Here is a 24,018-nt window from a genome sequence, read left to right on the forward strand (position 1 = left end):
ATTGCAGAATAAGGGCAAAGCAGGACCTGAGCAGCGACTCAAACAAAATAAGTATCTAAGGAACTAAGAGTATGGTATAGTTTATTAAAGAGTCCTGAAATTGTCATCTCTTGGGCAAGCACTATTTAGCCACATGCTTTTCATCCCAAAGTGCACATGATTCTGGAATTTTAATTCCTGCATTGATAGGATGGCGTCCACCATTCAGGCATGATGCAGAGCCAATGATCTCTGTATTAATGTCAGTAAGATGGAAATTATTATCAGCTCTGGGACCCTGTTCCCTTCTTCCCTCCAACTGTCTGGCCACCCCTCCTTGGGTCCCTTCATCTCACTATCTAGTGAGGCAGAAAAGTGTGGTACCATCTTTGTCTCCTCTCTCTCCTTCTCCTATCAATTCTCGGACCTTGCCAAGAAGGCCCACTTTCAGCTTCATCTCCTCAGAGGCATTCTACCCTTCCTTACCTTCCCCCAGAATCTCAATGTCTCCAGAGCTCTGTTTCTCTCTAGGCTGGACTACTGCAACAGCCTCTTCCTCAATTTACCTCTTTACACTCTACGCCCCCTTCAACTAATCGAGAACAAGACTGCAAGACTTATGCTTGGCCTCAAGCCCAGAGGCCACATCTCTCCAGCCCTTAAATCTCTCCATTGGCTCCCAGTGGCTACAAGCATAACATTCAAGAACCTTTGCATCATCCACAAAGTCCTCTAGGGCCTGGGACCCTTCTACATCAAACTCTCTTTCCCTAAACACCTCCCTGCTAGAGACCTTCGGGCCTCAAGCTCCTCCTGCTGATCAGATGTTTCTCCAAGCAGTGATTGGGGGTAGATCTATCTCTTCGGCAGGTGCCTCCTTCTGGAATTGCCTTCCTGCCCCTCTCAGACTTGAGCTGGACCTTCTTAAATTCAGGAAGCTTCTCAAGACCCTTCTCTTCTCTACCTCCTTCCCCTCCCCCTCCCTTGCTAATTACCCCCCTGCCGCTTGACTGGTGGCCTGGTTTACTCATGAGTCTTACAGAGCACTAGGTCCTCCCTGACCAGTCCTAACCCGCACCCCCTACCAGCACTTCCTCCTGGGTCCTGACCCTCCTGGTTAAACATGTTGGACCCCCCCACCCTCCCTTGAGTGTGGTCCACCCCCCACTCCCTCACACTTAGATGATGGACCTCCCCTGTCAAGTCTTTGGCACTTGGCCACTACCCCCCAACCCCCACCCCCTGGTGGCCCCTAGTACTTGCCTGGCCCCTGGCAGGCCCATTCCCACCCCCCATTCCCCTGCATCTTATGTCCCTGCATTATGTCCCCGCCCATCTACCCCCCACCGCACCTATGGTTTTCTGCACTTGCATGATCCGAATGTCGCAAGGCCTAGTAGGACCGTTACTATTGTATTACATCCCTTGCTCCCCACCCGGTTGCCTTGTGGCACCTAGAAACACTTGATGTGCAGTGTGCCTTATAAATTCTCAATAAATAAAATAAATAAATAAATGAATAACATCAGGTCTAAAAATACCAGGTTAAAAAAACAGTGCAGGTTAAGATCAGCACACATTATAAATTGCACATTCTTGATCAGTTTATCTCTGTGTGGGCAGGTGCCCATTTCCACAGTGACCAATCATAGTGGGGAATTGGAAGGAGGCAGCAGGACTTTTGTCTTCTCTCCACTCCATTGCAGCTTGCTGGTGAAGCATCCTGGTAGCGAGTGCCAAGAGGCAGCCCTAGGAAGAAGCAGGGTTCACACAGGGTTACTTTCCAGTAAGACACAAACCGAGTTATCATTGCATACATATACACGAGAACTCAGGCTCTGCCTTAGGGATGCCAGTGCCGACACATACAGTTTTAAAATGAGCGGTGGACAAAGCAAGCACTTTGTTGCCCAAAAAGGTACTGAGGCATTGAAGATTTAAAGGGACGGGTGTCAGAAAACCTGATATTTTTCACAAAATGAAGGAATGTCACCCAGCTGGGAGCCGAGACCTATGTAAGTAAAGTATAGAGATGATGAGAATCAGCCAATGGTAAATAGTGTCAAGTGCATATGGCAATCACAAGCATCAAAGCCTGCACAAAAACACATGCTTTTTCGTGTATATTTTTAGATGTTGACAGTGACAAGCCCTTTAATTGCTAATCACTGTGACAGGCCTCCAGGACCCACGGGGTGCTGCATGCCTGTAATGCATTACTTTGGGAAGTGTACTCCCGCACTGAAGTATGCAAGGGGGGTGGCAAGCACAGCTCCTGCACTACTCTCAAACCCCCATCAAATGTACACGTCCCCTTTGAGAATAAGATGACCTGCCCATTTCTAAGACTAAGGCAAATAAAAAAGCATATTCCTGTGCTTTTTTGTTTTTTGGGTTACTTTTTGAGAATTTGATCCATCGAATTTAGAATCTTTAACTTGTTCTGTTATGGGTAGTGGTTTGTAAAGTGCACCTCTGCCGTCTACTTGTTGCATTGATGAATGCTGAATCCATGCATTCTGGTTGGAAGTTATGGTGTATCTGAGGGGTGGGTGAGGTGGTGATCCTGACCTCCCCATCACCTTCCACTCGTGTTGTAAACCAAAACACATGTTGACAAACCAAAGGGGCTGGCTAGAAGGCCACGTGCTGCCTCATATGCCCAATTACATACTTCATATACCAAGAGATGGCCTTGCTTTTCCAGATATTGCCATCGGATGTAGTCTCAAATGCCCAAATACTGCCATTGCATGCAGGTCAATGCCATATGCCACCATGTGGCCAACGACTCAGTGTATGTTGATGCCATTTACAGTGCTGCCGATTTGTCCTTCAGTAGCACGACCTGAGACCACAGGGATATCAAATCTCACTGCATAAGATCTGGGAGAAAAAATAGTCCAAGACACAAACTCAGACTCATGTGCATAGACAAAGCCATCATATGACAGAAATAACCTCATTGGCTAGACACAGCTTCACACGCATTCTTTAGTTATTGGATAGATATAAAAGACTAGGTGTAAAAATAATATTTTTTTAGAGAACATTGTTGGCAAGAGGCAGGGTGATCATAAAGAAGACTTGAGGTGGAAATGTGAGGCAAATGGATGGAGGGAGCTAGATTTACTTAGTAAATTGGGAAAGAGAATTGAATCAGTAGGCAGGGCAAAGCAGTTTCATTGTTCTACTGCATTATAGGTGATCAGGGAAGGAGTTCCACAGGTTAGGAGCCTGGCTGCAAATCTGTGATGTCTTGGATTTGGAACCTTGAGATGGTTAGCAGTGGGAATCTGGAGGATTGCAGAATTCGCGAGGGCTGGCGCCACCAAACGACAGACTGCATGTTCCTTCACTCACTACAGAGGCCACTACATGACTACATTTACCAGATTGCTCTTTATTTATTTATTTCAATATTTTTGAAGCGCCACACACTCGAAGGCCTCAGAGCGCCAAGAGACAGACAAACATAGAACATATCCCCCTATCACCTCAGGCAGTCTTAATCTATTCTAATCTTTGCCTTACACCTATTTCATTTTTTTCTAACACTTTCTTAATATTCACAGTTGTACAGTTACATCAATATCAGTTTTCAGCAGTCTTTTCAAAGCAGCATTAGTCTTTTTCCACCAAACAACGACATCGTCCTGAGTAACACCATATTCTAAACATCAGTGACCCACACCCGTGAACCTGCTCAATTGTGCCCCCTCCATTTGTTGTTTACCTATAACCAGATACTGAAAAACAATTGTTGACTATTAGGAGCAACCACCTGTATACCTTCATCTCAAATGGACTTTCAATGTCACCGCGCGCCCAACCGATGTGATTCCCACGGGCAGCTAAGCACAACGCAGCAAAGCGGCAAATTAGTTGTGATGCTGGTGCACAGCCCCAGTCTGCACTCACAGGCCACCAGCCCCACAATATGGCAGCTGCAAGTTGTACACAAATATTGAAAGGTGGGGGCAGACGTCTTTAGTCACCCCAGGTCTTCAGCAGCAGCTCCCTCTAAACTGACAAGGGGCGAGGAATCCGCTGGATTCCTGCAGCGAAGGTCACGCAGCCAATGGGAAATAGTGTCATGCACATAAGGCAATCCAATAGGATCAAGGCCTGCACATCACTGCCATTGGAAGCTCTGCTGGATTCCCGCAGCGAAGGTCACGCACCAATGGGAAGCAGTGTTGTGCACATAAGTCAGTCCGATAGGATCAAGGCTTGCACATCACTGCCGTTGGAAGCCCTGGTGGATTCCCGCAGCGAAGGTCACGCAGCCAATGGGAAATAGTGTCATGCACATAAGGCAATCCAATAGAATCAAGGCCTGCAAATCACTGCCATTGGAAGCCCTGCTGGATTCCCGCAGCAAAGGTCGCGCAGCCAATGGGAAATAGTGTCATGCACATAAGGCAATCCAATAGGATCAAAGCCTGCGCATCCCTGCCATTGGATGCCCTCCTATAGTCTTGCAGGTCCACAACAACTAAAGCACTATTGTATCCAAAAAACAGCTTGAAAGACAAGAATACTTCTAATATTTACAAAACCATGTAATGATTCGACTACAGCAGTCTTTAATAATTCAGCAGGAAAGGGCATTTTAATTTTTTTCGATTATTGGGCAGCATTGATGCATCCAGAGAGGCCTTCAGTATTAAGGGAATTTCCTTGGCTTCCTAACGAAGATAGATGGGATACATGAGGGGGGATGGATGATTGAGGGGGTGGGGTTCCATGTGTAAACATAGGCACTGGATCAAGTGAATGTTGATCATGAAAAGATGGAATAATAACCTGCCAGTGACAATGGGTGATTTTCCCTGAGGCCAGTTTCCATCACACTCTGTGCATGCTACTAGATGTACCCAGTGCATAGTTGTGTGATGGACTTGAGATGTGCTTGAGCGTGCCCTTGAAGTGTGGCAGCCTCTTTGGCAGATTCTGTTTTAAAAAATTGCTCCGGTAAAACCAGGAGGATAATCTGGTTGTGATGAGCCAACAGGCAGAAGATCCAAGCCTTGACCATGTAAACCTGAAGACAGGGAAATGAATCCATGGAGAGAATTGAGCGCAGATCCTTGCGTGACAAGATTGAGAAGGATGGGGATTGGCTCAGGTCACCACCCTTTGAGGGTAGTGTTGTCCCCGAAACAGTTTGTTGCAAAATTCTATAACTTATTTGACTTTGTTCCATTTGCTTTATGATGCAGTGCATGCAAGCTTCCTTTTTTCTTCACTGTGTCACGTTCATTCATTTTCCACAATGAGGTGGGCTCCGCTGATGTGAGCCTATTTCAAAGCATTCCCCTTATACAGGTTCCCCGCTGCCTACACAGCGCGCAATTAATGATTTAAAACATTATTTGGAAACATGTGATGCATGGAAAGAACAGCAGCAATAATCAAGGAGAACTTTCATGAAATATCTCATCTATACATTGCCAGTGTTGCTGGTTCATCAAATTATAGGGCATTTCCTGTATATTAATATGATTTTCTGCTGAGAAACCATTGTTTGGATTCTTTTTTAAATTACAGATTATTTGGTGTCTATGAAATGTGAGTTTTCTTTCTCTTTTTCTTCTTCAGTTCTTTCCCAATGTGCTTTCGGTGTCTATTGATGAGAATGTATTGGAAAAGATGCCCTTTGTACTAATGCCCCCTTCTGGCCATATCGAATATTGAGCCAGTTAACACACTTGCAGTGGAACGCCATTGTGTTTTCTTTCTGTGAAGAACTCGTTCCCTACAAGCTTTCAGAGAGGCGTAGAATGGGTAGGCCCACCCAACATCTGTAAATGAATGTCACTGCGGGGGGCCCAGCTGCATTAGCTGCAGCCATGCTTGTTAGGCAATCCGATCTGGCTTCACATTCAGACAGAATTTATTTGCTATGCTCGTGTTTTCCTCTTGCATTAACTTCTCATCTTCCTGGTGTTAATGAATTCAGAAGAAAACAATTGGGAAAGCATAGCAAATAGATTACTTAGAAAATGGAAGACCCTCTCATTAGGTCCGCTATAAACATTTTATAACGATTAATGTTCAGATATTTTTCGATTCGCGACATCATTTTGCAGGGTGGCTTGTCTTTATTGGAATGTTATGAAAATGTCTCTATTGTTTTCTTTCTAAACAGGATCCCAGTATTTTAAGTGTGACCACCAGCGATCTGTGTTCTTGTACATATCTACGCTGAAGGAAAGCTGTGACATCACCGCGTACCCGTGCGATTCTTACAAGGATTACAGGAACGGAAAATGCGCCAATTGTGATGCTTTTCAACCAATGACCTGTCCAACATTAGGTGAGTAGCTTGCAGTTTACACACACACACACACGCACACACGAATACACACACATTCTCACTCACTGCATGTATTCCCATTTTGTCCATTCGTTCTTTCAGTTTATTTCGGAACACTGGCCATAAAAGCACAAATACATATACACAACATTTTGCATTGAGTAACTCTTTGAAATGGGCAAAAAGAAACAGAAAGCAAAATACAAATAATATACAATTTTTAAAAAGGAGAAATTAAACTTCAATGAAAATGTGCATCTTAAGTGAGCCACACACAGTACCAATTGCGGTTCAACTTTTACCTCTGCAAGTTGGACATCAGACCTCTCCCAAATAGACAATCCCAGGAATTGAATTCGGTTAAGGTGCTGTGACAAATCGTAAGCGATAAAGTGCTAATATGCAGTTACAATACAGCAGGCAATGATAAGGGAAATGCGATATACAATCCATATGCAACAGCAATTTTCTAAAAAAGAGCAATTATACTTCAATTAAAAATGTAAAATGCTAAAATTAGCCTTAAGCAAAGACAAAAGAGTCTCAGCCTTTGCCTCTGGATATAAAGCATCAAGCCTCTCCTAGATAGACAATACCAGAGTTTCATTAAAGTGCTAATGTGCAATTAAAATACCTATTTAATACAATGAAAATCTATTTCTACCTATTGTGACAACATTATTACAAAGCTGCAATCTGTCCTACTTTCAATAGACTCATTCTCCTGCTCCATGTCTGAGCAAGGTAGTGTGCCACTGAGTGGACTATCAACTGATCATTGGACATATAACTTATTGCCGTGGATTGCTGCGTGGTTCTGACCGATCTGATTAGGAATAGGGGTTTCAAACATTTTTTGCGTATATCGTATCTCTCCAGGACTGAAATCTCTGCACTGGCTCCCAGTGGCTGCGAGGATTAAGTTCAAAACCCTCTGCATTGTACACAAGGCCTTCTGGGGTCTGGGGCCTCAATACCTTCAAATCTCTCTTCCTAAATATCTTCCTTCTCGAGCGCTTCACTCATCTGCCTTCAACTCCCTCAGGGTCAGTCGCTTCTCCAAGCAACGAGTTGGTGGCAGATCACTCTCTTCGGCAAGGGTCTCTCCCTGGAACAGCCTTCCTGCCTCCCTGAAACTCGAGGAGAACCATCTCCAGTTCCGGAAACACCTCAAAACCTTCCTCTTTGCTTCTGCTTTCTCTCCTCCCCTCCCTTGCTGAATTCCTGACTGAAATTGACCTGGTTACCTGACCACCCTTTCTGATCTCTGGCCCAGCCCCCATCAACTGCCCACCTGCAACCCCTGCACCTGGGGACCTTTTTTTCTGTATCCCTTCAGTCCCCCTTCCAGCACTTAAGTCTGCATTTCCTTGCACTTGCCACTAGCTGGCTGTTTTATGTGTTTTATTTATCTAACTATTCCACTTTCCCATGTACTGCACTTTCTCCTCTCCCTTCCCCCGCACACTTTTCCTTTCCCCCCTCCCCATGCACTTGCGCGATCTGAATGACACCTGGCCTAGTAGGATCGTTTTCTGTCCTCCCTTTGTTCCACCCCTTGCCTCGTCGCGCCTTGAAACACTTGTGTATAGCGTGTTATAAATGCCATATCATATCATATATCATATCATATCATATCATATCCAGGTATTCTGGGCATATGAGCAGGAAGTTCGCCGAGGTGCTAGCCTGCCACCGCTGGCTGAAGACTGCCACCCAAGAAATGCCCAAGCGTATGCCATATACAAAGATCCCATATATTTTGGTTGGACTATGCCCAAGTACTGCTCGTAACCCGACGCACGTTCTCACGCACTGTGTGGATTCCCATTACAGTTGATCACGTTTCACTGGAGAATTCAAGTTAATGGATTATGGGATGTCTTGGAAAGTTGAAATATTTACACGGTGTTACAGTTTGTATTTATTTATGTTTCTATTTATTGTGGTGACGTGAGGAGCTTTCTTCATCTTTACACACTAGGCTAAACACGTCTGAATGTGCTGCTGCGAGGTGGTCATGAAGCTGTGCATCCCCTGTGCAGCTTCCGCAGCAAGGTTTGGAAGGCGGGACGGTAATTTATACTGAGTGGGCAATGGTTTGTATGTATAGAATTGATAAAATGCAACCCCAGCTGGGAAGCTACTGTGCTGGTCATGTGGACACACACTCACAGGGGATTACAGGTGGAGAGATGGCAGAGGTTGCTGGGATGGGGATGGGAGCAAGAGAGGCAGGAAGCTCCAGAGAGGGAGACGAGTGAGGTTGAGTGGAGCGATAAGCAATTGTTGAGAGGATGACTGAAGTGTAAATCCAGCTGGATTACAACACATTACGACCCAGATGACAAATTACTCCTTTCTCTGAGTGTATTTGAGGTTAATGTTATGTTAATGTTAAAGGACATTTGTACCGCGCACTATCACCACCGGAGTGGTCCCCCGGCGCTCTGGCGGCTCTGAAAGAGGAGGGGAAGTTGAGTTAGTGGGAGGAAGCAGGAAAAGTGCAAGAGAGCAGTGATGTGCTGTTGGCGGCCTCAGCCCGGTGGGTCCGTTGGCTGGACCTGGGGTGTTTGTGGCCGGTAGTCGTCGTGTACTGTTGTGCAGGACTATGCATGTTATTGTTTTGTTGTTGCGATATAGTGAAGTTTGTGCGGTTTGTTGTGCTGTAGTTTTTGGTTGTGTTTGGTTTGGAGTTTGAGAGGTGTATGCAGAAAGGGAAATTGTTAGTAGGGTTGGTTAGTTTGCGTCTCTATCCTGAGTTGAGGTGCTCAGCTTGCGTGGTCTCCCCTGATGCGGCTCTGTTGTGATCTGGGTTCGACTGGGATATAGGTTCCTTACTCCTCTGGCCCCCACCTCTACAATGCTCTCTCATGGCTCCCCTTATCCTCCCTTCATACTCCTGCGGCCATTGCCCCTGCAAATGTCAACCTCTCAGGTAGCGTGTGGTGATTGCTAATATCTCGACAATTCCACATCACTGTGATGCCTGGTGGCAACTAAGAGGCGGGCGAAAGTGTTGGTGCGATTGTCTGAGGTAGTTGACTCAGTTTCCGTGGATACCGCCTGTGTTCCAGTCTATCCGGTCTCACCCGTCCAGTTGCCGTGGGGGTTGCCCTCTCGGGTCGGGAAGTTCTGTGTCCTTTTCCGATTTAGTCATCCTTTTTCCGGTTTTGTTTTCCAGATTTAATCTGTGGTGTTGAAGAGCCAGGTTTTTAGTGATTTCCTGAATTTTAGGTGATCTTCAGTGTTTCTTATTTCTTTTGGGATGTTGTTCCAGGTTTTTGCGGCTAAGTGGTAGAAGGAGGTGCCTCCAAGTTTTTTCTTAAGGTATGGTTTGAGTTCCAGACGGATTTCGTTGCTTGGTCGGAGGGGTCTTGTTGGTTTGTAGACTGTTATTTTCTTTTGTAGGAATTCTGCTCCTTGTCCGCTGATTGCCCTGTGCGTTATGCACATTGTTTTGAAGGTGATGCAGTGTTTTACTGGCAGCCAGTGTAGTGTTTTTAGGGCTGGAGTGATGTGGTCTCTTCTGGATAGTTTGAGAAGTAGTCTTGCTGCTGCATTTTGGATCCGTTGCAGTTTCTTCAGGAGGAATTCTGGTATTCCGAAGTAGAGGCTGTTTGCATAGTCGATTTTTGCCATGATTAGGGCGACGATAGTGAGTGTTTTGTGCGTGAAGGAGAGGAAAGGTAGAATTCTTCTTGCCGTGTGGAGGAGGAAAAAGCGTGTTTTCACTGTTGCATTTATTTGTGGTTCCAGGGTTAGGGTGTTGTCCATTAGGACTCCTAGATTTTTTACTACCTTTGATGGTGTTGGTGCGTTTCCCATTTCCGTAGGCCATGGGATGGTGGTTTCGTTCTCTTGGTCTTTGGATACGATCATGATTTCTGTCTTTCCTGGGTTGATTTTCAGGTTGTTGATGTTGAATGGCTAAATCCATTCTATTCATCTGTATATATACCACTTACCCTTTGATTTTAGAGTCGTGCCAGTTTGTCATGTGACTACTCTATCACAATTTACTTTGTCCATTAGTTTCTCAGCTTATGTTTATTTATGTAGCATACTTTTGCAAATGTGGGTCATTCTTGGAGTTTATAGATGGTTTAAGCAAATTCAGATTTTGGTGCATAGATGTGTGGCAGCGTTTGTAATCTAATACACATATATATATATATATATATATATATATATATATATATATATATATATATATATATATATATATATATATATATATATGGAAGTAATTTTGTTATGTATATGTTGCATCCAGATTGTGGGGGGCAGTGTTGCTTTAAGTCATAACAAAAGTACTGTGTGTATTGGATGAAGATGCAGGTTCTAAAGAGATATGTTTTAAGTTTTATTGCGAATTGTGTGAGTGAGGCACTGTTACTTAACTGCTCAAGGACATCATTGCATCGACAAGGTGCCAGGCCCGGCTCCAGAATGTTTAATCTAGGTGGGCCAGAGCTGCTATTGGAGGGCCAATTTAAAGTTAGTGTGAGAGTAGCCTAACCACTCAGGAGCTACGTCATATAGCCTTCCGAGCCTCTGACACAAACACAGGTTAGATTCTGTGTACATACAGTCACTATGGACAGTTACCCAAACTGCATGAGCTACTGAATATCAGTACTTAATAATGAGTCCCACTCATGACATCCTCTGGCCGGGCAGTCTTCCACACTCGTTTGGTCAGAAACCCTCCAGTAAGTAGGTATGACAGGAAGCACTGAAACACTGCCCATACTCACCATCTAGGCAGGGTAAGCTGCTAAACCCCTGAGTACAATGGGTACATTCTGATTAGGAGGGAATTATTAAGAGAGGTACCCTTAGAGTGAAGAGGACCAAACTCACCATTCTTGCCATGACACATTTCCAGGCCAGGCAGGCTGCCTGACACCCAAGTATAGAAGATACAATCTGAAGGTGCCATTCTTGGCATCTTCAATTAGGGCAGGCATTCAAACAAACATCTTTAGGGACAATATTAATTATTAGGCACTGCATTGTTGTTAGGTTGTCACTCAGCAGGCAGTTTTTGTAAAATGTACGGGCTTACAAAGTCCATACTTGCAGATCTTAGCCATTGTATTTTTTTTTGGGCTATTAGGTGGCGCTTCAGTGACGCCTACAAGCCGAAAATATTGTACAGCTGCATGGGAGTTGGCAAGTGAGGAAGGACACATAGCTTGTAGCTGTTGTTTGGTTATTTACCCACCCATGAACTGCCCAGGGCCATGCTAATCCCTATGGTCATTCCCAACCCCTACCTCCCCCTCGCCACCCAAAAAAACATCCCGCTGAGATCTCTTTGAGCTCACTCTATCAATCCAAAACCTCACACCTTTGCCTGCTAGAGTTGTTTCTAAGCAGTCTGCAGTGGCTATTAGCCACTTGATTATTTTCTGTTCCTTGCACTGAAGTCCTGTGAAAAACAAGCATTGACAAGCATTGACAAAGCCAGGATATAGATATTAAATAGAAATTTGCCAAGTATTGTTATCCAATGTCTAGGTAATCACAAATGCCTATTACATACCTAACCAAAAACCCAAACCATCGATTTTGCCCTTGCTTGTTTAACCAAGCAGCCTATCTGTGTTTATTCCATTTTTTTTTATTTGTAGAATTCAAACTGCAGAAATGTTTATGATCAATTGGGTTAGACTTGTTCCATGTCGCACACTCAAGGTGGACTCCCCGAAAACAAAAATACTTTTGAAAAAAATGAGCAAGACATTTACATTTTTTTTCCAACAAGCTGTATTATTGACAAATGAGAACAGTCCTTTTACAACTGCTTTAAATGGGTAATTTTCTCTTTAACTTTGAAAACGCCATTACAAAGTCATCCATGCAAAGATTTTCCATCAGTACTTTCTCGTGTGCTAATATGGTTATATTTGCTTTGCGATCATGAAGCATTGAGCAACGAGAGGGTGTGACTACATGGCACATAATAGAACATGACTTCTCATGGGATGCAGTTGAAATGCCTATGACCAGTCTAGAGACATCCATTTCATGCAGTCCTGGAAAAACGACTGCATAATTATTCACCACTTCACAAATTGTGGCAATATGTGAACCTGCTGTGATTTTATTTCGCAGCAATGATTTTGCCACTGCCAGTTCTACCTCCAAAGCAGATTTGCTAACCTGTTTTAGGTCTAAAAGAGGTGAACATACACTGGCATCTAGCAAATGCTATGATGAGGGAACCAGAGCAGCAATGGCTTCTATCAACACTATGGGCCTCATTACGACCCTGGCGGTAAGGGGTTTACGCCAGCGTTAGCTGCGCCCACCCCTTACCGCCAATTACGAGGTCCCTTAGCGCCATGGCGCTTTTAACACCTGCTTTTAGCAGGTGTTAAAATCCATGGCGCTAAGGGACCATGGAGTTAATTACGCCACCGTAATTTACGGTGGCGTAATTAACGCCTTCCCCACTCCCATTATGCCCTATGGGGCAAAAATGGGAATGGGGAAGGGTAAATGGGGATTGGGGACTTACCGCCCCGCCAAGGTCGGAATGGGGCGGTAAGTCCGCCAACCACCATGGCGTAAACATAGTTTACGCCATGGTGGTAAAGTCACGGCCCAGGCGGTAACTTACCGCCTGGGTCGTAATGAGGCCCCATATTCCTGAGAGAATCTAGTTTCCATTTCAGCAATTGCTCTGTCAAGAATGTGCAGCAGTGCTTTCCTTAGTATTTGTTGTTCTGAAATTGAAAAATCACTGTCATTTCCAGATTGTTCAACTGTGGTACATACTACAGAATCTACAAATCAGCAATTTAGGGTTCTTTGTCTTTTTGGTCCATTGTCTACATGTGTGACATCAGCTGAAATTTTTTCAGCGGTAGAAGGAGAGTAATATTAAACATAAAACATTGGCTCAGCGCGCATGCCAAGATTTGATTTGTCAGTCTTCACAAATGGTACCTTTATCTAGCTTCTCTTAGCCCAACTCGAACAGCCTAATCTTAAACAGCAGAGATTTCGGTCCCATTTTGTGAAGATTGACAAATCAAATCTTGGAAAGAAAATTGCAATTGCATTGGACTTTGTGTCTATTATTTTTTAGCCTAACCCTGGCGAAGACCTATGTTCTTTGAGATCGAAACATAGGTTGGCGAGGCCAAGAATACCAGCATAGTGTATGAAATACTGAGACTGTACAAAACTATTTTTAAATGTGCCATCTTGAGCCCCAGTCAGCCGAACGTGAAATCTCCCATGAGTGAGGGGAGGGGAACACCCTAAAATAACTAATGAGAAAGGGGAGAAAGAGGACACATATCACCAATGTAATAAGCGTGCTGCTCCCCTTAAATTCAGATAGCATTTTGGGAACTAAATAATGAACACTAATTGTTATTTATGGCATATCTGGCCACAATATCAAGCCTGCAACCCTTCTGAGCACATAAAGCAGATTGGCCTTCCTGCCTATAGTATTTGATTTTTGATAACACCCTAAGAGTAAAATGACTGAAAACCTCCACTGATGGGTCCTTAATAGTCTATGTTCTAATTGTATCCATACTATTATATCCTGTTAACATATCACCCTGGTACAGTTACAAATACACACACACACACACACACACACACACACACACACACACACACTCTCTCACACTCTCAAACTCTCTCTATCTATCGCTCTAATTCTTTGAATTTGAGCCAAGTGCAATGTGCTTCTTGCTCACGTGCATAACAAGGAGTCATAAAATATGCCTCCCAAAGGTGCCTCTGAATTGCTTGAGTGAGGCACAGCTATGTATTCCTTGAGGCAGGTAATTCTGCAGTCAGATGATGAGACAAAGAGCCTGGATTTTCATAATCTTGACTCTTTCTCAGGGAATTCTGGCATGTGGATATTGATCAGGGTGAGATTGGGATTTTGGAGTCTTTGGGCCTCATTACGAGTTTGGAGGTAGCCATGGAGCTGTTAGCTCCATGGCTGCCTCCAAACCGGGCTCCTTTACCGGGTTCCTGCAATGGGGACTTACCGGGTCATTCCGACATAGGAGGACCCGGTAAGTCCTCCTTGCAGGAACCATTCCCCATTCCCATTTGATCCCCCATAGGGCTCAATGGGGATGGAGGTAACAACGGGCACATTATAAGTGTCCTGTTGTTACCTCCCTCTTCCCCTCGCGGGACCTGGAAAAGACATTCCGCACTCCCGGAATGAAGAAGGCCGGTCCCGTACCGGCCTTTCTTGGCCCTCCTCCCTCTGCCACCTGCAAGGCAAAAAACCTCGGGTTCATCTTCGACTCTGCACTCTCCTTCTCCCATCACATCTCTGACGTCTCTAAGAGGTCACACTACCAGCTGCATCTCCTTAGAGGTATTCTTCCTTTCCTATCCTTCCCCCAGAAGCTCACTGTCTCCAGAGCCCTGGTCCTCTCCAAGCTGGACTACTGTAACAGCCTCTATCTAAATCTTCCTGCCTCCACTCTCCGCCCTCTGCAACTTATCCAGAACAGGACTGCGAGACTTGTCCTTGGCCTCAAGCCCAGGGATCGTATCTCTCCAGGACTGAAATCTCTGCACTGGCTCCCAGTGGCTGCGAGGATCAAATCCAAAACCCTCTGCATTGTACACAAGGCCTTCTGGGGTCTGGGGCTGCAATACCTACAACTCCCTCTTCCTAAATATCTTCCTTCTCGAGCTCTTCGCTCATCTGCCTTCAACTCCCTCAGGGTCAGTTGCTTCTCTAAGCAACGAGTTGGTGGCAGATCATTCTCTTCGTCAGGGGCCTCTCTCTGGAACAGCCTTCCTGCCTCCCTGAAACTCAAGGAGAACCACCTCCGGTTCCGGAAACACCTCAAAACCTTCCTCTTTGCTTCTGCTTTCTCTCCTCCCCTCCCTTGCTGAATTCCTGACTGAAATTGCACTGGTTACCTGGCTACCCTTTCTGATCTCTGGCCCAGGCCCTGTCAACTGCCCACCTGCACTGCCTCCCTGGCAACCTCTACACTTGGTGACTGTTTTCTGTATCCCTTCAGTCCCCTTTCCAGCACTTTGTCCGCACTTCCTTGCACTTGCCTGTTTTTATGTGTTTTATTTATCTTATTTATTCCACTTCCCATGTACTGCACTTTCTCCTCTCCCTTCCCCCTTGTACTTTTTCCTTTCCCCCTTCCCATGCACTTCCACTATCTGAATGACACCTGGCTTAGTAGGATCATTGTCTGTCCTCCCTTTGTTCCCCCCTTGCCTCGTCACGCCTTGAAACACTTGCGTATAGGCACGTTATAAATGCCATATCATATCATATCAAGGGTCGTAATGAGGCCCTTTGTGTCCATCGTGGTTAAGGCTGCCATGATCTGTATTTTGGAAGCACAAGAGTCATCTCTCAGGTCTGACGAAGTGGTGGACCTGCTTGGGGCAACCAATTGTAATACAAGGCTTTCCGGAATAATGAGATTTTCAGGAGATTTTTTTTGAAGATCAATCAATTAGATTCTGATTGCAGGCTTGCATTTAGGGACTCTTGAGAAATGACATACACACTCTGTTCCTGTGCATTTTCCATCTGATCTCACATATTTGGTGCAAGTCTGCATGGAAATGTATGGAGGGATTGGATAAAGCATAATTCACGTGACAACACATTCCAAACTCTCGTGGAGCCACCTTAGAAGGATCCGAGAAGATGCTGCTCCATCTCTAAAAGTCACATGACAGCCATCATCTGGAGTTCTGTTGTTAGATGTTAAGGCCACATCGCAATGACATACAATACCAATTAGAAACAGTCTAGAAATGTGTAACTAAAAGATTGTGCTACCGAAAAGGAAATCATAGTCGCAACCAGAAAGATGCCAAACATGTGTACACAGAGAATGGAGGGAGAGAAATGTGACAGACTTTTCAAAATCTTCAGCTAGACTGTACATAAGTAGAGCAGATGTTTGTAGGTCTATGGGCCTCATTACGGGTCCTGGTTCTCGAAATAGGGATTTACCGGGTCATTCCAACCTTGGAGGACCCGGTAAGTCCCCATTGCGAGAACCATTCCCCATTCCCATTCGAGCCCCCATCGGGCTCAATGGGAATAGGGAAGGGGTTAATAACCGGCCCGTTATTAGCTCGCGCGTCCCTTAGCGGCTCCCGCTAAGGGCGCCTGGTAAAACCAGGCACCCATAGCGGGACCCACTAAGGGACCTCGGAATACGGAAGTAAGGGGTTACCAGCACCGGCACCCTTAACAGTGCCGGTAACCTCTTACCTCCAACCTCGTAATGAGGCCCTATGTCTTTTTATTTTATCAAGACTGCTGAGGAAGTGGAGTTTGTATTTGGTAACATTGTAACATTTTTATGCATCATCTTTTCCTTTTCTTTTATATTTGTTCTATTCGCCTTCTCCATTTTCAATTTATGAATTTGTTGTTGTCATAATAAAACTGATACTTATGAAACATTGCTTTTATAATGATTCAAAGACACATCAGCCGTATTAAACCCATGTAAAGATATTCTGTGTCTAGAAGTATGGATAGATAGAAGCTTTGCTGAAGGCAATGGGGATGATGGGGCAGTGTTGCTGTGCAAATACTTTCATGGCAAAATAATAATGTTTCAATTGTTATTTGTTCATATTAGAACAATTTTTTTCTATCCGTGCTTGCATCAACTTTTGATACCACACTCTACCTCCAAGACACACAACCAACCTCACGATCATTAATGCTTACTCTGCATGACTACTTAAAGTCGAGATTGCTGACCTTATCAACACTCGCAGCCTAGATGTACTCTTTATCACTAAGGGCCTCATTACACGGACGGCGGTAAGGGTTAACGGTCACCGTTAATGGCAACGGTGACCGTTAACCCTTACCGCCGTACTACGAGGTCCCTTTGCGGGTTGGAGGATTTAATGCCTGCTTCTTGCAGGCGTTAAAATCCAACCCGCTAAGGGACCTCGGAGCTAATTACGGCACCGCAAAATTGCGGTGCCGTAATTAGCGCCTTCCCCAGTCCCATAGAGCCCTATGGGGCAGAAATGGGAATGGGGAAGGGCAATGGCGGAAAGGGGATTTACCGCCCCTCCAACCTTGGAATGGGGCGGTAAATGCCCTTTCCGCCAAGGCGGTGCCGGTATTTTACTGGCATGAGCCATGGCGCTAATAGCGCCATGGCTCACCGCCTACCGTGTAATGAGGCCCTAAGACATAGATCGCCCCCAGCTTCATGCACGTGATCATTGTCCGCATGCCCACAGGCTACAGTATCCTCCACTAGGACAGCAAAAAGAAGTGTGGGGAGGGGCTTGAAATCATCCACCAACCCTCATGGACATGCACCATCAACGGGTATGCTGTACCCACATTCATGGAACTCCTCACCTGCAACTTCCCGCTCACCCATTCTCAGACATCCACCTACCACCTGAACTAATGACAACCCAAAACCAACGAGGCCTTTCTCTATGAAATCACAACAGCATCCATCAACAGCATCATTAACACCTTTCTTAGAAAGGTCAACCTGCTTGGAAGCCAAGCCACCAGAAACACCATAGACAACAGACCTGAACTCTAGTCAAACCTTTAATATGTAAAGCTTAGGAGTGGGTCACACATCTTTTTTCAAGAGACATCCTTCTTTTTGTTGGTAATGGATACTAATTCTGTGGTCTAATCATTGTGCCATATTGTTTTGCCCAAAATATTTATCTGCAAGACTTTAAAAAAAATCTTCTAGGATTTGTAGCCAAATGGTAGACACAAAGGGCCTCATTACGACCCTGGCGGAAGACCATGGTGCTATAAGCACCATGGTTCATGCCGGTAAGTTACCGACTCCGCCATGGAGAAAGGGGGAATTACTACCCCATTACAAGGTTGGCGGGGCGGTAATTCCCCCTTCCTCCATGGCCCTTCCCCATTTCCATGTTTGCCCCATAGGGCTCAATGGTAATGGGGAAGGCGCTAAGTACGGTGCCGCAAATTGCGGCACCGTAATTAGCACCAAGGTCCCTTTGCGGGTCCCTACTTTAACGGCTGGTCTACACCAGCCGTTAAGGTCGGGTCCCGCAAAGGGACCTCGTAATTAGGCGCTAATAGGTTATCGGCGCCGCAGCCTTTTATGGTGCCATTAAACCATTAGCGCCTGGGTCGTAATGAGGCCCAAAGAAAACTATCTGCGTAAAGTAAGTAATTTGTTAGCTTCCCAACAACCCCTTCTGCTGGACTGATCGCCAACATTTCCTGATCTGTTGGAATACTTGAATGGCTGGCTTATTCAATGTCTTCACACTTTTTTGCAAACAACGTTTTCACACATACAATAAAGAAGTTAGATGTGAAATTGTTTACCCCTAAATTAAAGAAAATTAAGATAAAAAAGGACAACTTGAAAGTCTCTGGCAATCATCTAATGATCCGACAGCCAAGAGGAAACTTGCCAATCCTGTGGCATGCTACAAATCATCATTTGCCAATAAAAATGGCAGTATTAAAATTATAAAATTTGCAATGCTAGTAATTCTCACAAATAACTCTTCAACATAATCAATGAGTTATGGGCCTCCTCTCTGAAATCATGTGAAAAACTAGCTCGCTTCTTCCTGATTGAAATCTAGATAATGTACAAAGATATTTGTTCCAACGCATCCACCAGGATCCTTGCAGCGATATTGTAGATGGTGTTTTAATGACAATTATGACACATCACAAGCTTGATCCTTTCTCTTCTGTTAGCATAGAACAGTGTATGCAACTAGTAAGAAAGAGCATGTCTTCCGGCTCTCCTATATGCTTTTGTCCCGCAATTCTGTACGGAACTCTCTCAGCATTTTCAATGAGCAATTCAGCCTTTAAGATGATTCATGAATCCATTTAAAAATCTGTTATTTCTCTGTCTCTTTATGTCTCAGAAAATACATAATTAAAACATTAAATATAAAACCAGTGCTCAAAATGAGGGCCTCTTTAAAACTATTGCCCAATTTCAAATCTTCCATATCCTTCCATATTACTTGAAAGAATGGTGATCTCACGAGTACAGGACTTCATAGAACCCCATAATCATTTAGATCCCATTTCAGACGGCTGTAGGCCTGCAAGGTAGACTGTGTCCCTTTTATTTCAGTTATTGATGACCTTCAGATCTAGGTGGACTTTGGAAACATGACAACAGTAGTCTTCATATACCTTTCCATGGCAGTTAACATTGTTGATCACAACATCTTACCGTAAAGACTGAAAGATGTAGGCGTACACGTATATGCAACCTTTTATTAAGATAGTTTCCTCCTTTTTGGAAGAGTTAACATCATCAGTCTCACCTCACCTTCCAGGGTAGAGTTTAGGCCTACCCCTTGTAGAGTGATTCAGGTTTCACTCTTTCTCTGCTTCTTTTCAATATGTACATTCTTCCTCTCATGAATCTAATTAGAGGTTACGGAGGAATCTTTATAATTACCACGACACTCAACTTGTCCTGAATGTAGCAGGTTCTGAAGTCCTTTTCCTGTCTTCTTTCTCTCAACCTTTTTTTGAGCCATCATAACATGGATAAACAGTTATTTCCTTAACACTAACAGGCCGAAAATCGCACAGGCCACAGCGAAAATCGCACATAGCGCAGCGCACACAACAAAAGTAGGCGGAACACGGGGCGTAACACTCGGAATGGGGAACAACTTGCCAAAATGTGGGCGTCACGGGGGAAGTACAGGGTGCAAGTGCGCGGAACGCCCACACACTCGCCTACAACCCGTATTCATGGAATCGAATAGGGCAAAAAAGCGCACGGTCAAACCAGCGCACAGGCACAAACACGACCGCCACAAGAAAGCAGGCGGTAGCGTCTCTGCGCCTGTAATAAATGTGCGCCAAAAGGTGCGCCAAAAAATAGCACCTATATACAGCCATGATGAATGTCCTATACTGTGGCCCTCCAGGACAAATGACGTGCAAAGGGGTACCCACAAACACGGACACCCGCTGACTGAAAAATAACGTGTGCGTGTATTCCGGGGTGTGCGGGAAGTCTCACACGCGATTTGGCAGGGTACGTGGATTTCAGGGGTGCGCGGGAAGTTCCACACGCGATTTGGCCGGGTACTTGCGCGGGAATTTCCACACGCGATTTGTCTGGGTACGTGGATCTCAGGGGTGCGCGGGAAGTCTCACACGCAATTTTGGCAGGGTATGTGGATTTCAGGGGTGCGTGGGAAGTTCCACACGCGATTTGGCCGGATACGTGCGCGGGAATTTCCAAACGCGATTTGTCTGGGTATGTGGATCTCAGGGGTGCGCGGGAAGTCTCACACGCGATTTGGCAGGGTACGTGGATTTCAGGGGTGCGTGGGAAGTCTCACACGCGATTTGGCAGGGTACGTGGATTTCAGGGGTGCGCGGGAAGTCCCACACGCGATTTGGCAGGGTACGTGCACGTGAATTTCCACACGCGATTGGGCTGGGTACGTGTATGACAGGGGTACATGGGAAATTCTACACGCGATTTGGCTGTGTGCTCCCAGGTATTCCCTGTACACCCTCCACGGCCCCTGCAGGCAGCTGACACCACAGGGGACTACCCTGCACACCTGCTCATGCCACCCAGCACCCCCACCCCCCAGCATCCAGGGGCACCCTCCACCCGGCCCCCACTCATGTCTCCCACCACCCCCACCCCCCCAGCAGTGTGGGGCACCCTCCACCAGGCCCCCACTCATGTCCAACTCACGTCTCCCACCACCCCCATCCCCCAGCATCCAGGGGCACCCTCCACCAGGCCCCCACTCATGTCCCCCTGCACCCCCACCGCCCAGCAGTGCAGGGGCACCCTCCACCAGGCCCCCACTCATGTCTCCCACCACTCCCACCCCCCAGCAGTGTGGGGCAGCCTCCACCAGGCCCCCACTTATGTCCAACTCATGTCTCTCATCCCCCCACCCCCCAGCAGTGCAGGGGCACCCTCCACCAGGCCCCCACTCATGTCTCCCACCACCCCCACCCCCCAGCATCCAGGGGCACCCTCCACCAGGCCCCCACTCATGTCTCCCACCACCCCCACCCCCCAGCATCCAGGGGCAGCCTCCACCAGGCCCCCACTCATGTCCCCCTGCACCCCCACACCCCAGCAGTGCAGGGGCACCCTCCACCAGGCCCCCACTCAAGTCCCCACCACCCCCACCCCCCACCCACCATGGGCAGCCTCCGCCAGGCCCCCACTCATGTCTCCCACCACCCCCACCCCCCAGCATCCAGGGGCAGCCTCCACCAGGCCCCCACTGATGTCCCCCTGCATCCCAACCCCCCAGCAGTGCAGGGGCACCCTCCACCAGGCCCCCACTCATGTCTCCCACCACCCCCACCCCCACCCACTATGGGCAGCCTCCGCCAGGCCCCCACTCATGTCTCCCACCACCTCCACCCCCCAGCCACCAGGGGCAGCCTCCACCAGGCCCCCACTCATGTCTCCCACCACCCCACCCCCCCAGCAGTGTGGGGCACCCTCCACCAGGCCCCCACTCATGTCCAACTCATGTCTTCCACCACCCCCACCCCCCAGCCACCAGGGGCAGCCTCCACCAGGCCCCCACTCATGTCTCCCACCACCCCCACCCCCCAGCAGTGCAGGGGCAGCCTCCACCAGGCCCCCACCCATGTCTCCCACCACCCCCGCCCCCCACCCACCATGGGCAGCCTCCACCAGGCCCCCACTCATGTCTCCCACCACCCCCACCCCCCCAGCAGTGTGGGGCACCCTCCACCAGGCCCCCACTCATATCTCCCACCACCCCCACCACCCCAGCATCCAGGGGCACCCTCCAGCAGGCCCCCACTCATGTCTCCCACCACCCCCACCCCCCCAGCAGTGTGGGGCACCCTCCACCAGGCCCCCACTCATGTCCAACTCATGTCTCCCACCACCCCCATCCCCCAGCATCCAGGGGCACCCTCCACCAGGCCCCCACTCATGTCCCCCTGCACCCCCACCGCCCAGCAGTGCAGGGGCACCCTCCACCAGGCCCCCACTCATGTCTCCCACCACTCCCACCCCCCAGCAGTGTGGGGCAGCCTCCACCAGGCCCCCACTCATGTCCAACTCATGTCTCTCATCCCCCCACCCCCCAGCAGTGCAGGGGCACCCTCCACCAGGCCCCCACTCATGTCTCCCACCACCCCCACCCCCCAGCATCCAGGGGCACCCTCCACCAGGCCCCACTCATGTCTCCCACCACCCCCACCCCCCAGCATCCAGGGGCAGCCTCCACCAGGCCCCCACTCATGTCCCCCTGCACCCCCACACCCCAGCAGTGCAGGGGCACCCTCCACCAGGCCCCCACTCAAGTCCCCACCACCCCCACCCCCCACCCACCATGGGCAGCCTCCGCCAGGCCCCCACTCATGTCTCCCACCACCCCCACCCCCCAGCATCCAGGGGCAGCCTCCACCAGGCCCCCACTGATGTCCCCCTGCATCCCAACCCCCCAGCAGTGCAGGGGCACCCTCCACCAGGCCCCCACTCATGTCTCCCACCACCCCCACCCCCCACCCACTATGGGCAGCCTCCGCCAGGCCCCCACTCATGTCTCCCACCACCTCCACCCCCCAGCCACCAGGGGCAGCCTCCACCAGGCCCCCACTCATGTCTCCCACCACCCCACCCCCCCAGCAGTGTGGGGCACCCTCCACCAGGCCCCCACTCATGTCCAACTCATGTCTTCCACCACCCCCACCCCCCAGCCACCAGGGGCAGCCTCCACCAGGCCCCCACTCATGTCTCCCACCACCCCCACCCCCCAGCAGTGCAGGGGCAGCCTCCACCAGGCCCCCACCCATGTCTCCCACCACCCCCGCCCCCCACCCACCATGGGCAGCCTCCACCAGGCCCCCACTCATGTCTCCCACCACCCCCACCCCCCCAGCAGTGTGGGGCACCCTCCACCAGGCCCCCACTCATATCTCCCACCACCCCCACCACCCCAGCATCCAGGGGCACCCTCCAGCAGGCCCCCACTCATGTACAACTCATGTCTCCCACCACCCCCACCCCCCAGCATCCAGGGGCACCCTCCACCAGGCCCCCACTCATGTCTCCCACCACCCCCACCCCCCAGCAGTGCGGGGGCAGCCTCCACCAGGCCCCCACTCATGTCTCCCACCACCCACACCCCCCACCCACCATGGGCAGCCTCCGCCAGGCCCCCACTCATGTCTCCCACCACCCCCACCCCCCAGCATCCAGGGGCACCCTCCACCAGGCCCCCACTCATGTCTCCCACCACCCCCACCCCCCAGCAGTGCAGGGGCAGCCTCCACCAGGCCCCCACTCATGTCTTCCACCACCCCCACCCCCCAGTAGTGCAGGGGCAGCCTCCACCAGGCCCCCACTCATGTCTCCCCCCACCCCCCAGCAGTGCAGGGGCAGCCTCCACCAGGCCCCCACCCATGTTTCCCACCACCCCCACCCCCCACCCGCCATGGGCAGCCTCCGCCAGGCCCCCACTCATGTCTCCCACCACACCCACTCCCCAGCATCCAGGGGCACCGTCCACCAGGCACCCACTCATGTCTCCCACCACCCCCACCCCCCCAGCATCCAGGGGCACCCTCCACCAGGCCCCCACTCATGTCCAAACCATGTCTCCCACCAGCCCCACCCCCCAGCATCCAGGGGCAGCCTCCACCAGGCCCCCACTCATGTCTCCCACCACCCCCA

The 24,018-nt window shown here is 48.5% G+C and overlaps 1 protein-coding gene across 1 annotated transcript in view; it reads left to right on the forward strand.

Annotated features, from left to right (window-relative positions):
* The window catches only part of LIPI (lipase I), a 420,036-nt gene that overhangs the window by 336,814 nt on the left and 59,204 nt on the right, over positions 1 to 24,018 (forward strand). Inside the window, exon 6 of the mRNA XM_069636429.1 lies at positions 6,134 to 6,301. Within this exon, the coding sequence (XP_069492530.1) occupies positions 6,134 to 6,301 (168 nt within the window). The remainder of the gene's footprint in view (positions 1 to 6,133; positions 6,302 to 24,018) is intronic.

The sequence above is a fragment of the Ambystoma mexicanum genome, chromosome 7p (assembly GCF_040938575.1).
Source record: "Ambystoma mexicanum isolate Mex_15411 chromosome 7p, UKY_AmexF1_1, whole genome shotgun sequence".
NCBI classification, from domain to species: domain Eukaryota; kingdom Metazoa; phylum Chordata; class Amphibia; order Caudata; family Ambystomatidae; genus Ambystoma; species Ambystoma mexicanum.